At 40.0% G+C, this 16637-nt stretch overlaps 2 protein-coding genes across 2 annotated transcripts; one reads left to right on the top strand and one right to left on the bottom strand.

Moving 5' to 3' along the window:
- Positions 1 to 273: 273 nt before the first annotated feature.
- Positions 274 to 5523, bottom strand: smim8 (small integral membrane protein 8). The gene is made up of 3 exons (XM_088907304.1): positions 5457 to 5523; positions 4203 to 4362; positions 274 to 2686 (listed from the first exon to the last, which is right to left on the bottom strand). Exons 2-3 carry the CDS (start codon positions 4338 to 4340, stop codon positions 2528 to 2530), a joined length of 297 nt encoding a protein of 98 aa, XP_088763430.1. The 5' UTR covers positions 4341 to 4362; positions 5457 to 5523; the 3' UTR covers positions 274 to 2527.
- Positions 5524 to 11872: 6349 nt separating this feature from the next.
- Positions 11873 to 15789, top strand: gjb7 (gap junction protein beta 7). The gene is made up of 2 exons (XM_088938457.1): positions 11873 to 12299; positions 13637 to 15789. Exon 2 carries the CDS (start codon positions 13662 to 13664, stop codon positions 14400 to 14402), a length of 741 nt encoding a protein of 246 aa, XP_088794583.1. The 5' UTR covers positions 11873 to 12299; positions 13637 to 13661; the 3' UTR covers positions 14403 to 15789.
- Positions 15790 to 16637: the final 848 nt, after the last annotated feature.

Genomic DNA, 16637 nt, shown 5'->3' with positions numbered 1-16637 from the left:
CTTTCTGGCCAGTTGAAGAGTTTTTAACACGGCTCTTTCGGTCTCAACATCAGCCTGTACATACACGTTAGTTCATTTAAGCAACTTACTGTGCACTGCAAATGAATGCTAACAGAACTGTTCTGTGGCGACAACAAAATGTCTTGAATGTCACAACTTTTCCCGATTATAGAGTCTGGGTGAGGATTATCTCTGAGGACAGTAATGTTCTTGCGTATAGATATGTATCACAAAAACCTATCCTGTTTTTTTAAAAACACACAAAGAGGCTTATTTTATTATACCAGTCAAGGTGTATGTTTAATAGCATTTTAGGGTGCATTAATGTAAAGTACAGTATAATCAGATACAAATGCACTCAAACATTTGAAAACTATAGGACTGGGTGCAAAAATCTCAAGAGTTTTCTAATTACATTGATTGACCATAACCTACCATCTGACAAAATGCACCTCATTCCAAAATGAAAAGCCTCGATTGAGTAGTTTAGTCCAGTTTGAATGTGAACTTTTTACCTGTAACCAGGCTTTTACGACAACTTCTCGTTTACACGCTTCTTTACTCTTCTCAAACTCCTTCAAGTACCGCTGGTGTATCTTTCCACCAATCTCTGTAAGTAATGTGTCATACGTCTTACAACGCAAGCTGTGGAAAGACACGTGACAAAATTCTAATTAAATTGTATTGCAGTAGACTCTGAATATACTGTACCTATAATTTTGATGTGGGTATAACATTGTGTCCCAAAGGGTTTTGATTCTTCATACAACTTGCTGATGGAGAAAGAAGTATTAGCACTTCCTTTCTGCATACTTCTGTCCGACACACCCGTGGACTGCAGAGTCCTAAGGAAACAGGTTCCTGTATGAGACATGGCCTCCCTCCAGCTGGATTACTACAAACGCATTGGTAATCTGATACTAGTTTAACAAACTCATTTTTCATTTCCAGGCACAAATAATTGTTTTCTCCAAATGTTGTTTCAGTATTGAGCAAAGCTGACTGATCATGAGTCAACTGATTGTGAGGTGCCATGTACTGTAGCAGGACACCAAAATAGCCCTGTGTCCACTCCTGTGTCCAATGAGTTCTGGAGTGAAGCTATTGTGATGCAATAGAACCCCACTGTTTACGTTCTTCCCATGACAGAGAGCTGACATTAGAGTAAATCTTTCAGCAGAAGACTTAGAGGAGTATAAAAGTCCGGACCTCTAAATTCAAAGAAAGCTTCTAACTCACAGCCATAAGATTCCTAAACTGCACTTCTTAAATCCTCCCACCCCCACCGACACCCCCGTTTTTACACTGAACTCAAAATACTGCCACTACCTGAATTTTGCACACCACTGCTATCTGAATACTTAAAATTACACCTACTGCCATGTTTCTGTCTCCAACTATTTGTAATGTCATTTGTCAGGAGAGGAAAACACACAAATAAGCATGTCATTGTACTTGGGTATGTAAGACAATCAACTTGAACTTGTTGGGATATACAGTATGAATATTAACTAGCTGACCATTTCATAAAGTCAGTAAGTAGAATTGTCCAAAGGTTTCTAATTTTGCTTTGTTTAAATTTAAAAATCAGAATAGCCGCCCTTACTACGCAAAAGTATAATTGTATTCCAGAAATAATATATACTGCTTTTAAGTTTCTCAAGAATTTTACAGTTCAAAGGTTTAACAAAATATATTTCTAATGATTTTTGAGTATTTTTATTGCATAGAGCCAATGTTTTAGGATTTATCTCTAGTATAAACTAGTCAATGGCCACGTTAGCAAAGACTTTAATCTATGTAATCTCAACCAAATCCGCTAACAACGTCTCAAAGGGACTTTGCCTTTCAGATGTTGAATCAAACACAGGCTGTAGACCCACAGTCCAGTACTTCTGTTGACATTCATACAATGTTTAAGTACTGTATATTGCTGCCTTTCACACAGCTTTAGAAAGATGGTGTTCAGGAGCATGGAGAATACATCTTATTCATAAGATTGGATATAAATCCATCCATCTTCTAACCTCTTTATCCAATAGAGGATTGCCAATAGAGGACCACTTCACCACCATGGTGCCCTGGATATAATCCATACAGTATATACACATTTATAATGGTTGGGTTTATTACACTGAAAAAAATATTTCAGCTTAGAGTTTAAGAACCTTAAACACTGCTAGGATTAGATAAACATGACAGACAGTAGAAGCAAATTTGGACAGCTTACTTATTTAAAGGCTATATTTCTTTTTAACTGAAAAAAAGATTTACAAAACAGCATTAAAATCAATGGAAGGAAAATCAGAAATGTATAACACTACAAGCATGATAAATTAAAAGAATATTGAAAATGACTCTCACACCAAAAAAGACATATTTATACACTCTCCATGCATTTGTTTACTGTAGTTTTTGACGTCTTATTTTATCACCAGTGTTGTATTGAGCATTACAGCTGAAACAGTAAATAACACTGGTAGGTCAGTTCCATTATACCCAAGAAAGCAATGCTCAGAGCACATAATCAATCCCATCGGGATGATTTTCTTCTCATGTGTCTTGTTCCTTCGCTGTCAATGGCTTCGTACAAGTCTTGCTTGTTCTCTGTGGTGGCATGAAGATATCCAAGGTATCCCACACACAGTGAGAGTGTGAGCAGTCCAATAGCCATCACAGGCTTGTTCTGTAATTTAGAAACAACAACATTACATATAGGATAAGCATCCGACATCATGTCTAACACTGTCACTAAAGCAGTGTCTTTTTACAAGAGTGAGGACACTCATGTAAAAGTGATGAAAAAGCCCTACACTTTTTTAAGTGCATCTAGTGAAACAAAGATGCTTTGCAAAACCATTACATGGAGAACATAAACAGCAACTATATTTATGTGCAACAGGATTACATATACACAAAAAATATACATATATGTTGCAAAATTATTCAGACCCTTGCTCAGTTTTTACATTTTGCTTTAAACATTCAGTCATAACAACTTAAAGTAACAAATAATATATACAGTACACAACCTACTCCACACATTGAAAAACAGAAAGCAAGAAGCAAATAAACACAAAAGATACTGGAAATAGAAAAGTTATGGGCATATAAGTATTCAAAGCCTTTGCTGTGGCAATTCTAAATTAATTTACAATCACATTAACAAACCACACAATTATTTGAGTTGTCTCTGTTAGTAATAATAGTGGTTAATGATCAACATTCATTTTTTTGAAAGAGTTGTTGTTCATTGGCAGTAATGGAGAAAATGTCCATGGATCAACCATACCCCCGTCATTACACAAAAGGAGTTTGTATGGAACTTAAAAAAAAACATGTTGAATCTTATATGGGATTTGCAACAAAGCACCTACATGACACTGTAAGTGTGTGACAAAAGGATCTGGGTCAGACAAAACAAAATCGTAACTTTTTGTCTGAATGCAAAACATGACATTATCTAATGCAAACCCAACATGGTGCATCACTCAGTCAGCCTCATCCCTGCTGTTGAGCATGGTGGTGGCAGCATTATGTCATAGCTCTGCTTTTCATCAGCAGGGACTGGGAAGATTGTCAGGAGATGAAGCAAACAGGGAAACTTGCTCCAGACAAATTCTGGCTTCTTAAGCTAAACCTAAACCGGGGACAAAAATTAACCTTTCAGAAGGACAATGATCAAAAGCAACACTGTAGTGGCTTGAGTATAAGAAAGCATTATAAAGCTGACCTTTATAAGTTAAACTCCTGACTTGAATCCTTTTGAGAATCTGCAGACGGGCTTGAAAACTGCTTTTCGTAAGCAATCTCCAAGCTACAAGAGAGGGTTTAAGCAAGGAACTATGCATTTACCTACAGTATCTAGAGTTATAACCCAATGGACATAAGGTTATCGGATGCTTCAGAATCACCATGTTCATGTCAGTGGAAAGTGCAAGCTGATGGAGTAAAAAAAGTGAGCAGTCCATCATAACTTCCCACATCATCAGTGACAGGGCATCGTACCATAAAGATAAGGCAGTTTCGCTTAAAGGGAGCAGATTTCTAACCAAATAAGAACTGAAATTTATCACACTTCCAACCAGTGTTATCTTTATGTTTTCTGTCTCACAATGACAGTATTCAGCATTTGATGTTTATCACTTGCTCTTTGGTATTCATTATCCTTTAGCAGGCCTGAACACACACTGAACTCTTACTGGTTTGATGAAGAGCTCGGGGTTGATGGCACGGAACAGCGTGGTAGTCTGAACTCCCCTCAGCCCCGGGGCTCTGTAGCCCTGCTCCTTCGGCGGCTCGGTCTTTGCCTTGGCCGGGTCAGGAGAGGGTGAGGACATGGTCAGGGCCTGCACACAGAACCTGCACACAAGCACGCATCAGTGTCCTTGACTGCTCCCGCTCACAGATTATGTTCACAAGTTATGTTCCGCCGTTAATTCACTGCTTAGACCTTTAAAATCCTGCTGCACCATCTTACATCCTGATTAGAAGAAGGACCGTGACATTAATATAACAGAGAGAGATGTGTTCTGCAGTGTCATGTACTGGCCCATGGTAACTGTGCATTACGCTCTCAGAACTATAAGGCACTGATTTTCACTCCTGGTTCTTGGGGGAAACTGTATCTGTTCTCTTAACTGGTCTGCTGTCAGTGTTTCCAGCTCTTTTCTTGGCCATGATTATAAATTACCTACGAACCCTTTTGGACTGTGATTCTTATACTTGTCCTAGAAACTGACACCTGAGAGATGAGATCATTGAATTACACACTACTGACTGGGTCGGTGTAACGTCCGCTTAACACAAATCAATTGGACCAAATAATAAACTAATACTAAAAAAAAAATAAATGTGCCCTCATCACACACTTTTGTTATACACAGGGAATACACGTGGCCAAAAAAATAAAATATATCAAATGTACAATCAAGGTCTTTAAACTTCGTCTTCCGAAGGAAACATATTCACTTGTTAGTTAGAAATAATAGAATAACGCGCTGTGCTCAAGCCCCTAAACGTTATTTAAGCAAACGCATAAAGCTAAAGAACAGACGACCGTGAACATTTTGAACGATAATGTTATTAACCAGAAAACGCAAATGATCAGTGACTGCTTATACACACCGAAAGTGCAGTTTTATTGTGTCTCGTTGAAGTGGTTCATTTTATTGACTAAATGGGTGACGATGATGACAAAAGATCCCTATTTATACCTTGTACATTTATATCACATATAACCCACCTGCTGGTTCATATTCATTGAGTATTTAGCTACAATAAATACTCTTCTAATACTCGATATATTTAGCCTTCTGTACCTACGATATTAAGCACAAGAATTCATGGTTCCCTTTTCACTATTATCGTATATCTGCTTAGTTAAGGTCTGAAGCAGTAAATACGCCTCAATTGTCCAGGGCTCATATTTTAAACCGAAATCAAAAGTTAGTTACCTGCGCACTCCTCTGTAACAGGCAGCAACATAAAACAACGTACTTCCATCGGGAAGAAATTGTGAAGAGCGATGAAAATACTTCGGCAAACGAGACAGCGCCCTCTGCTGCCGGGCATACCGACACGGTGCATTGAAAATACTGTACGTTGCCAAGGAAACCCCTCGCTTATTGGTGCTCCAGCAGATCCAGTAGATCTCTAACTATACCGGTGCTAACACAAATATCCGTGTCATACATTTAAAAGAGCTGTAAAAATGTATTCATCATCCAGAACTGTTGTTTTTGTCCATCAGATTTGAGCCACAGTTGGTCCAGGGTGCTATGTTAAAACTTTCATAGGGCGCTATTTTGCAGTTGCCACTATGAGCCAGCTGTTTTGGTTTTAATAAACTGACTGATGTGACGGAATAATTCAATTGCCGAACAGCAGGAAGAAAGCTCTGGTTTTGCTGAACAGCTGGAATGTGGCTGCTGACCTGATCATTTTTTGAGGCCCGGTAAAAGATGCCTTCACTGTAATTGATCTGCTTTTTAAACCTCATCTGCACACAGTCCTTGGAGTCACCAATAACTTAAAGTACATTATTTTCAACAACACGCATAACTTGATGTAGTCTTTCCTCAACGTGTTAGGAAATAGCTCCCTCACTTCCGACTGAATAACTCTTAAGTGAAAATCTTCAGATGAAGCTGAACAGACAGCCAGAGAGCTGAGAGAGCTGAAAGAAAATGTAAAACCTCAACTGACACAGAAAACTGAAATCAGTTTGCCAGCAATAAAGAACTTGACTGGGTCCAGAACAAAAAGACTCAGAGGAAAGTGGTTCCCCCAGATACAATTTGAGTGCTGGGTACGTTTCAATTAGCACCTGATTAAGTCCTGGAAAACAATTTACTTTTAAATGTCTATACTCAAAAGGAAAACTGCATTCGTAAAATAATTCTCCACAGGTGAGCCTGCTTTTGTAAACTGAGGCAGAAAAAGAGCCTAACTTTGATCCGTAAAAAACTACATTCAAATAAGGAAGATTGACATATTCTGTCTGATGAATTTAAAAAGAAAACTCTTCACTTCCCTTCAAAAATACAGCTCCTGTCCCAAAATTTAGTCTTGAGTCCCTACTGTGGCCAGTACCTGATTTCAAACCACATGTTATGTTATCATACTTAATAGGATTCCTCAAAAATATCTCATCTGTGTTTGTGTTTTTTGTTATCTTCTGCAAACGTTTTGATAGTGAATCTGAATCCTTTACCTTTTCTGAACCAAACCGAAATCCTGGACCTTTTTTGGGCTATTTGTCAGTTTTGAGTGAGGTTTATGTGTGGACAGTCTCTTCAGACATGAAGAGAGACTGTGGGGAATGAGCTGCTGTCCTCAGTCACCTGGCCAGCTGGAAGAAGACAGTTGGTCAGGTGACTTTTGAAACAAGAGTGGAGGCCAGCAGGTGACTAGAAAACATCTGTAGTCTAGAGACACAGGGCTGACCCTGTGTTATATGATTGCATCAGAGGAATGGAAGTGTCTGACCAACCTGGTGTTTAATGGATACTGGACCTTTTGAGAATTCTGGACATGCGTTTTTGAGAAGAGAGTTTCAGAGATAAACTTAAGTTTTTAGTAAAAAAGTTCTCTTTGAACATTGGTGTTTGGAAGCTGGTAAGCAGCTAAACTGCCTGGTGATTGCTAGAGAGGGAAAGGAAAAGTCAGACGTTAAAGGAAAACCTTAGGCTTTTGTTATGTGGTTTTGTGGTTTACATTCATTCCTTGCACTGTAAATAAAGAATACTGATTTCTATTCTATTTCTATCTGAGGGTGTGTTTTACTCAGGACCTACCTATTAAAAGATGACTGCTATGGATTTGTATTTTACACCCCTTGCTGTCTTACTATGTACTCCATTTTACCTTTTATTTTTTGCATTGCTGTAAAAAAGTAGACGCCGAAAGAAATGAATCAATGACTGCCCACTTGTTTTTTTCTTACTGTGTGTTCTAATTATATTCCTTCTATGGCATAATTCTTATAGTTTTCTTACCAATATGCAACATTTTACATTTACTTACACTGAATTTAATTTGCTATGTAGAACGCTGAGAAAAGATCTTCAGTTAAAATATTGTTTTACCAAAACTGGTCTTTTCTTAAATAGCCTTTCTCAAGAGGCCTTATATTTAACAATGTATTTCTTTGAGACACAGTGGCATATGGAGTACAAAACATGATTAAAAAATCAGTGTATGTGAAATAATAAGAGAACCCCCAGTTTACGTAGCACAATTAAGGCGGCAATTATAATCAGATGGTTAAACAATTGGGAATCAAGTCAACAATGACTGCATTCGGGCAATCAGGAATCTACTGTATATAACGGTTAGAAACTTTGAGATTGGTATTCACCATACAGATTAGTAGAAACATATTGTGCCATGTTAAAAAGAGATTTCAGAGGACCTCAGAAAAGTTCATGCTCGTGAGCCTGGAGAAAATCATTTCAAAATATTTGATGATATCTATACACTGGTGGCACTGTGGCTGAGGGTCTATGCCTGTGACTGGAAGGTTGCTGATTTGTATCTCGCGCCTGGCAGAGCAATCCTACTCCGTTGGGCCCCTGAGCAAGGCCCTTAACCCCAAGTGCTCCAGGGGCGCCGTATAAATGGCTGACCCTGCGCTCTGACCCCGAGCTTCTCTCCCTGTCTGTGTGTCTCATGGAGAGCAAGTTGGGGTATGTGAAAAGACAAATTCCTAATGCAAGAAATTGCAATAAACCAGCGTCTGGTTTTTGAGGTGGGCTGGAACAGGGAGCAGGTGCACAAAATCAACTACAATGTGAAAGAGCCAGAGCACCCTTAAGGGGGAGGGACTACAATCGTGACATCTCTGTTTATTGACCTAACAGGACTGTTATGGATGGTTATTCCTTCAGGCTTGTACCTGTACCATGAGGATATATGAATTATTGGTTCCTCACACCTTGATGAATGCCAATCACTTCTACATGGTTATGGGTTGAATGGTATCAGAATGTTTAAATGTCTTATCATCAGGATCCCATTCTGCAAGTAAATGATGAGCACTCCTTGAGCGTTTGCACAATTGCCGTTGGTTGCGCCTTGCCTTGCGTCCACTGCTTGCCCGAATAGGCCCTGACTCACCTGCCAGCCTGTATTGGGAAATGGATGCATGGATCCAATTGCCGATAACTAATCTGTTAAATTCAATCAGCATACAAAAGGCCATGTAGAAATCAAGATGAACAATAACAGAAACAGAAGTGAGAAGTGAGAGCAACACAAAAGAGGCATTAGTACACCGAGGGACTTCTTTTGGCGAAACAAAGACTAGATCATGTTCATACGCTGTGAGCACAACAGAGACCGACTCTTTATGGCTTTATGAAAAGGACTGCTGACTTATTATGGTAGTGGAAATACTGAGTTCCTATTTGTGATATCAGCAAGGTTATAATGTGTAACTTACTTGTGTAGTGATGTATTGTTTGGAATAAGGAAAAAGGTTTCTATGTGTTCAACAATTGTTCAGCGTCCATTTAGGGAGTATTTTAGCCCTGAGTAGGATTTTTATTTCATGAGACACCGGTTCCTCTTTCCATTTTAAGGGATGCACGCCTCAGTTACGGGGGAAATTCTTCTGTTTCTGTCAGAGGCAGCACTCTGGTTCTCACGGATTTGTAAGTATCTGTATAGTCATGGAGGTTCCATGGAGGAAATTGTTGTAAATAAATATTTGTTCTTTTTATGTTTTTATGTTGATGTCATGTGGTTATTATTTTGTTACCACACTGAAAGGAGTTTTATTATTTGTGTAAAATCATAATTATTACAGAAAACTAGGTCATGACATGATATTTCCTCTCATTATTGTATTCAATTTCAATTGTTTGCTACTGTATATCCAAGAACTCCATCAACTTCCCATGAAGTTTGTCCCACCATTTATAGCCAGCAGCTGTATCACCCTGCAACTCACCAATGGAAACCCACTGAAGCTCAGCAGGCTTGAGCCCGGTCAGTACCTGGATGGGAGACCTCCTGGGATAAACTAAGGTTGCTGCTGTATTAGAGGGTTCAGTAGGGGTTGCTCACCCAGCAGTCTGTGTGAGTCCTAATGCCTCAGTATAGTGATGGGGACACTATAGTGTGAAAATGTGCTGTCCTTTACATGAGACATAAAACTGAAGTCTGGATTCTCTGTGGTCATTAAAAATCCCAGGGTGTTTCTCAAAAAGTGTAAGGGTGTTACTCCGGTGTCCTGGCCAAATTTCCCCCTGGCCTTTACCCATCATAGCCTCCTAATAATCCCTCATCTCTGAATGGGCTTTATCGCTCTTTTCATCTCCCCATTGATAGCTGGTGTGTGGTGAGTGTACTGGTGCACTATGGCTGCTGTCACATCATCCAGGTGGGGGCTGCACACTGGTGGTGGTGGAGGGGATCCCCATTGCCTGTAAAGTTCTTTGAGTGGAGTGTCCAGAAAAGCACTATATAAGTGTAAGCAATTATTATTAGTAGTAATGTGGAACAGTCCAATTAAAATGATTCCCACATTAAAAAACTGAATTACTCTCAACCGACCCAGAAATACAACAGTGAGAAACAAGAATCAAAATCGCTTTCACTGAATACAGGGCAAAGTAACCTTAGATTCTGCTTTTCTTTCTTACTTCACACAAAATATTACTTGCTTTTGTGCCCTTCTGGTTTCATTCTGTCCAGTCAGTGTTGTTTTGAGCTGAGCAAACACGGCTCACTTTCTTCCTCTTCCTCATCATGACGAGTAAACTATATGAGGATAAAATTGGGGATGTTAAGGACTTTAAACTATTACATCTGCAAGTTCCAACTCCATTGATTATGAAACCTGGCACATTATATCAGGGGAAAGTACTGTAAGAAAAGGGACAGAGCATGCTAATAGCATTCTAAGTATTAAGGTCCTCTCTACCACGGTTTATATCACGATTTGGTGTGAAATAGTTAAAACTAATTTTAATCCTTGTAATTCTCTCTAGCTATCAATGTCAGTGAATCGAATTTTACATCAATTCACAGATAATTTAATGTAACATTACATCTATACTTTGCTTAGCTGCTTGATGACAATAAACTGACTTCTTTGCAGCTAGTTTATTAATAAATCATTATACGAGATCAATGACACATCTTTCCATGTTGTTAATATTTAAAGACACTCATCCACATGCTTGACAAGCAGACATTCTGCAGCTCCAGATCTTGAGAACCTCTGTATCTGAGAGGCCTGGCGGAAATACATGTACAGTAGATACTCAAATTGCATTTCCGTGTGTTTTTAATACTTAAAATATACATATGGTATTCATACACACATCAGTTTCGTTATTTCATTATAAAAAGAGAACTGAAGAAGGTACAATGTCATAATCCATTGAAAAATAACTATTCTGTTTTACACTCCACGCTGGTTTGCTTGTGTTTTCGAAACCACGTCTCTCCCTGCTTGCAGGACGATACGGTCATTGTACTCCTGAGTTTTATTTCCTGCGTAATACTGTATGTATCACACCACAAGTTCACATCTGAAACGAAACTAAAACAATGGTTTGGATAATTTACGTCCTAATTGTTTTTTTCGCATGAGCTCGGAGTGTTGGGGCTTTGGCACCGACAGGTGCGCCAGCTGCTCAAATAGAAACCATTTTATTTGCTTGTGCACGCACCTGGACATTTTAAAAGTAAACGCTGACCATTACAGGAACTGGTGCTACATTTTCATTCTTTTCTTTTTCCATTAGGCAGTCAGTTGCTACTTGGTGACTGTATTGTTAATGACAATTACAGACCGCACCCTGCTCATTGCAATTTCACCGCTTTCAAACCCCGTTTTCCTGCGCACAATGCCCCATCACAAACAAACCAGATTCATAGTTCTTATTAGCCCTGTCGGTCATATGTTGTAGCAGTCACCAGTTGCATGACCGCCTCTTAAATTTAAGTGGAGAATAATGTGTTTTGATAAATGTTATTAACACTCAAGGGGAACGAACGATGTGAAAACTTCTAAGCGGTCATTCGTGACTCACTCACGACGATATACAGAAAACTGAAACTCCTGCCAAGGGGCTTTCGTTGAGGTTTACTCGGAGGACCCCAGTTACCACAGTTTTAAACCACACAGACCTCTTTCTCTGGGTTAAGTCTGTAGGATTCACCGGGAACGCGAACTTTGTAGATGGTTAATGTAGTTTGCGCTCCCCATGACCGGATTGCGCGGTACAAGACCTGCTCAACCTGTCAGAGAAGAGTACGGATCCTGTATCGGCCTTATCTGTCACCTTGGTTTTCTTGGAAGACCGTCATCCTTGACAGCCTGTGATTGGAGTCAGCGCATAGGGTGTGTGGAGGCGTCACAAATAAATGAAATGCAGAGATGTAGTATGGTCGGCGGGAGTCTCACTCGTTGCAGAGCTAGGGTTAATGCGCGCAAGAGTTCAAATCTTAGAGGTAAAGCTTGAGACATCTTATGGATTTTGACCTTCTTTTCCAACGGCTCTATATTTCTTCCCGGCTCCTATTTAGAGTAAATATTCCTGTTGTTGTTTTTTTTTTGCAATTCAGACACCAAAAAAGACAGTGCTCCTTTAAAAAGTATGTCTCCCCCTCCCCTTGACGACCGAAAAAGGTGTGGTTTGGCATTAGTGCCAGGCAGGTGTATTTGACAGGCAAAGAGGAGCATCAAATAACACCTGAGACCTGGGCTGTAGATACCGCATAGAGATAAAACCTCTCTCGTTACCAAAACTCGAAAACAAAATTTGTTTCACTAGTGGCCACAGGTAAGTCGAATTTTTCTTCAGGCTCTTATGACGATAATTTTGCATGCTTCTGTCCATTGAAATGTGTATGCGTTACATTCACCTTTTGAGAGAGTATCTTCACTTTCTCTGGAAATTAACTGCGTGTAATTTTCGCTTTTCACGGAACAGATCATTCGCGATAAGTGAAAAATAAGGGAATGTGAGAATCTTGCAGACGTCGCCTTCATATTAGACACATTATGTAATAATTACTGTTCAGTATAATCTTTCTATCTTCTTAAAATGAGATGAACGAGAGTTACCAAAAGGATGGTGGCCAAATAATATTTTATGAATAATAACAACAACTCTATGGGCTTATATTTTTTCGAAGTGGAATGACTGAGTTTTAAACCCGTACCTAGTTGAAATATGTAATAGAAAATAGCGAGTAAGTGATGTAACACCACAGACACAACGAACGTGTGTCTGTCTAATACAACAGGGGTTGTGTAATATGCACTCTGCATGTATACTCAGAAATAGCAAAGTAACCTGGAATGTCCCCTAATTTAAATTAAGATAGTAACACTGTAATATCTCTCGATTTATCTCCCCGTAGAAGTATGTTATATTAAAACCTTTCATACAAATCTGGTTTATAAACAATTTACAGATAATGATGAGGCAAGTGGTACATTATATCCATGATGAATATAATCAAAATATTGTTATATTTCATAGCTGTGAAATAAGTTATTTTGTAATTACAGTAGGTAGTAATGGACCACACTGTTTAAAATCCTCATATCAGGTGTTGAGAAACATTTTTGCATCTACATAACTGTAGTTAAGCAAGTTACTGAACTGTGGTAACATTTACTTGAAAGGACCTGATTTTCCTATCATTTGAACAATGTGCACCACATAAAAACTATTTTTCCAGTCTTTTATTTAAATACTGCAGTTAAACATACTCTGATATGTTTAACGATGACCGTAGTGCAGTCCTTCTTTTAATGTTTCCAAGGAAGTTTTTAAAGAAATTGCAATATAATCTGCATAAAATGTCAAGTGTAACTCATAAATGCTTGGGTTACCTAAAACTCATTGATTAAAATCTATCTTTGCTGAGAATCTCAACCATCACACACGCACACACTGCAAAATTAAACTTAAATGCAGATTTCTAAGCGCTAAATGGGCTTTTGCATTCGGTAATGCCCATCAGAAAGTTTCTGAACTAATCTTAAAAACAAAACAATAGTATCTTTTTTTTGGACCAATCATTCAAAGCGGGCCTACAGCCCCTCGGGCAGAATGTACAAATGGCGACTGCAGAAGACCCATCCCCCTTGTTTCTCCCCCCTCTACAGTGCAGGCTCCTCGGGGAAAGCGACCATGAACTGGGGGTTCCTGGAAAACGTGCTGAGTGGAGTGAACAAGTACTCCACGGCCATAGGCAGGATCTGGCTCTCTGTCGTCTTCGTCTTCCGGATACTGATTTACGTGGCGGCCGCCGAGCAGGTCTGGAAGGACGAGCAGAAGGATTTTGTGTGCAACGTCAACCAGCCCGGCTGCGAAAACGTGTGCTACGATTACTTCTTCCCCATCTCCCAGGCCCGGCTGTGGGCCCTGCAGCTCATCATGGTCTCCACCCCGTCCCTCCTGGTGGCCCTGCACGTGGCCTACCGGGAGCACCGAGAAAGAAAGTGCAAGAAGAAGCTCTACGTGGACAAGGGAAAGATCGACGGTGGCCTGTGGTGCACCTACCTCATCAGCCTCATTTTTAAGACCGCCTTTGAGGTGGGCTCGCTGCTGGCCTTCTACTTCCTGTACAGTGGCTTCGACGTTCCCAAGCTCCTCCAGTGCGATCAGACCCCCTGCCCCAACACGGTGGACTGCTTCATCTCCAAAGCCACCGAGAAGAAGATCTTCCTCTACATCATGGGCTGCGCCTCGGTCCTTTGCATCGTCCTCAACGTGTGCGAGATGTTGTACATCATCTCCAAGCAGTGCTGGAAATGCTTTTCCAAGAGCTGTATCCCGCTGGAGGAGAAGGCCCACTGCCAGTGCCAGCAGCACCCAGGAGCTAACGGCTCTCCAGCCGGAGAGCCCCTCGCACAGAGCCCAGACAGCTGAACAACCCACGGTTAAACAAATGTCTTGACGCACGAGGTGTTACCAGCGATTCTTTTGTGTGTGCCCAACTGACAGGCTAAAGCAGGAATTCAGAGGAAGGGCTGTGGTGTCTCCTTAGGCCAGACAACACGAAGCTGTCAAGAACCCATCGTGAGGAACGGGAGGCACAGAGGACCTGCCTGCCCTCATCTATTCACTCGTGAAATTTCTGTCTTTACGTCCTGCTCAAATTCGAGCAAAACACTCTGCCGCTCTGCAACTTTCTTAATCAGCACAATGTTGCAGTACACATAAAAAATGACTTTCGTGGCCTTTGAAAGCAGTTCCTCTGGAATATTGTGATCCTATTCTGCTGTTGTCATTAGAGGAGTTCAGCCGAGTTGAAACAAATTACAGCGAATCTACGCTACTGCTGAACAGCAAACAGGAAGAGAATGGCCAACAGCTACAGTGGTGCCACTGCATAATTCAGCCTCAGTAAAAACAAGATGATACATAAGATCGTACCGGGTGATACATTTTCTAATACGATTTATTAATGTTGGTTTTCGGTAAGGTTACGTGTCAAATCTATCATTAGAAATGTTAACACATAATTTAAGTTATACCTGACAAATGATAAAACCTTGTTAATTGCAGAAAACTTTAAAGACCATTCATGATACAGATTTCTTATGCTTTTAATTACATTAAAACCCTACTAGTAATATTCTTTATAAGAAATCAGCAGAATTATGTCCAATCTAAAATATGTCAAATGAATAGAGTGATTATTTTTTCCTTAGATTTCTAACATAGGCTGAAAAGTTCAACTTGTTACACCCTCAAGATCCAGCATTTACATGACTTGATTTGTTGATGTTAAACTGGATATATCCTTTCTCCTGGACGTTTTTTTTATGTGAATGAGTGCCATTGTAAACATAAGCTGTGGCTAGAGGCTCAAAGAGACCATCCTAATCACCAAGTAGGACTCTTCCTGTGCTCCAACCCTTTGTCCCTCACCCTTTTTGAGAAATCATCTTAAGAAACTAAACTGCATGGCTTTTCCCAAATCTGCCTTATTTTACTTTTGTATTTAATTGGATCTTCTTCACCCTTCAAAATGTTCCAGCTTTGAGACCAGCCTTGAATTCAGCCAGCTGTAAATCACCATGAGGATGATTAAGAAAGGGGTACGGCAGAGCCGATGGACTGGTGGCTGGTGTATCCTGCTTTGCGCCAGTTACTTGCCAGAAAAGGCTCCGTCTCCCCCGGGACTCTGAATTGGATAAAGCTGTTAGAAGATGGAATATGAAAGACCATTCATTCAGAAAACATGAAGATCTTTACCTGTAAAATTGAGCATGAGGCTGTATTTATCATACAACTTATTAAACATAGCTGCAAATAACAGTAAATTGAATTCCAGTAATTTAGGTTCAGCAATTTAAAAACACCAAAACAATGCCGGGTATTAAGCATGTAACAAATATTAGCAGTTACAAGAAGCTCAAGTAGGGGCCCGTGTCAGCATGTGTAGGCTGTGAACGAACGAGTAAAAGGTTTATTCAATGCCGAAAAGAGAAGAAAAATAAGCACAATATTTAGACTGTGGAGCCTTCTTCAGGCGTGAAGAAGACCACACCTGAAGAACGCTCCACAGCCAAAATGTTGTGCTTCTTCTCTTCTCTTTTCAGCACGGAATAAACCTTTACTTGTTCCCATCGGTTACAATACTCATTTGCTGTGCAAGACTCATTTTTTGTAGAAATGGCACTGCTGCTTTTTCTCATACCTCAAATTTTAATGCTGCCTGTGTGTGCCAGGTTTATTTTTCAATGCTGTGCGTTTCTATCATTGTGTGTGCCCTGCGCAGTGTGCAGGTCCACCTTACATCCTGTTTCTGCTAGCTGGGGCTCCAGCTCACTCTCTAAGGATAAAGCAGTTTCTGAAAATAGAAGGACAGTTATCTTTGTCCCAGAATCTTCATTTTCACCACCAATGTAAAACGAAATGGACACCACTGTTCTTCAGCTGGCCCTTTTGGGGAAATTCAACAGGTGCATAGAACTGGTATACGGCGTGGTCAGGCACATGTAGGCTTTTGAGATGCAGCACAACAGAGGAAGATGGGGAAAAAGCAACACATTGTAAGTGTCATCTCTGAAAAGAAGATAACCCAATTGATTCACAGTTATTCACATGAATACTAGAATACAACAGAAAAACATACAGACTTTATGATGTTCAAAA

The sequence above is a fragment of the Atractosteus spatula genome, chromosome 2, assembly GCF_055471065.1.
Source record: "Atractosteus spatula isolate fAtrSpa1 chromosome 2, fAtrSpa1.hap1, whole genome shotgun sequence".
Classification (NCBI taxonomy): domain Eukaryota; kingdom Metazoa; phylum Chordata; class Actinopteri; order Semionotiformes; family Lepisosteidae; genus Atractosteus; species Atractosteus spatula.
The sequence above is the reverse complement of the archived record's forward strand: the minus strand, read 5'-3'. Positions and strand labels throughout refer to the sequence as shown.

Coding starts and splice junctions, on each gene's coding strand:
- smim8 (XM_088907304.1), bottom strand. CDS start 4,340: ATGTCCTCACCCTCTCCTGACCCGGCCAAGGCAAAGACCGAGCCGCCG. Junction 2,687..4,202: donor CCGAGCTCTTCATCAAACCA/GTAAGAGTTCAG, acceptor TCTAAATTACAG/AACAAGCCTGTGATGGCTAT.
- gjb7 (XM_088938457.1), top strand. CDS start 13,662: ATGAACTGGGGGTTCCTGGAAAACGTGCTGAGTGGAGTGAACAAGTAC.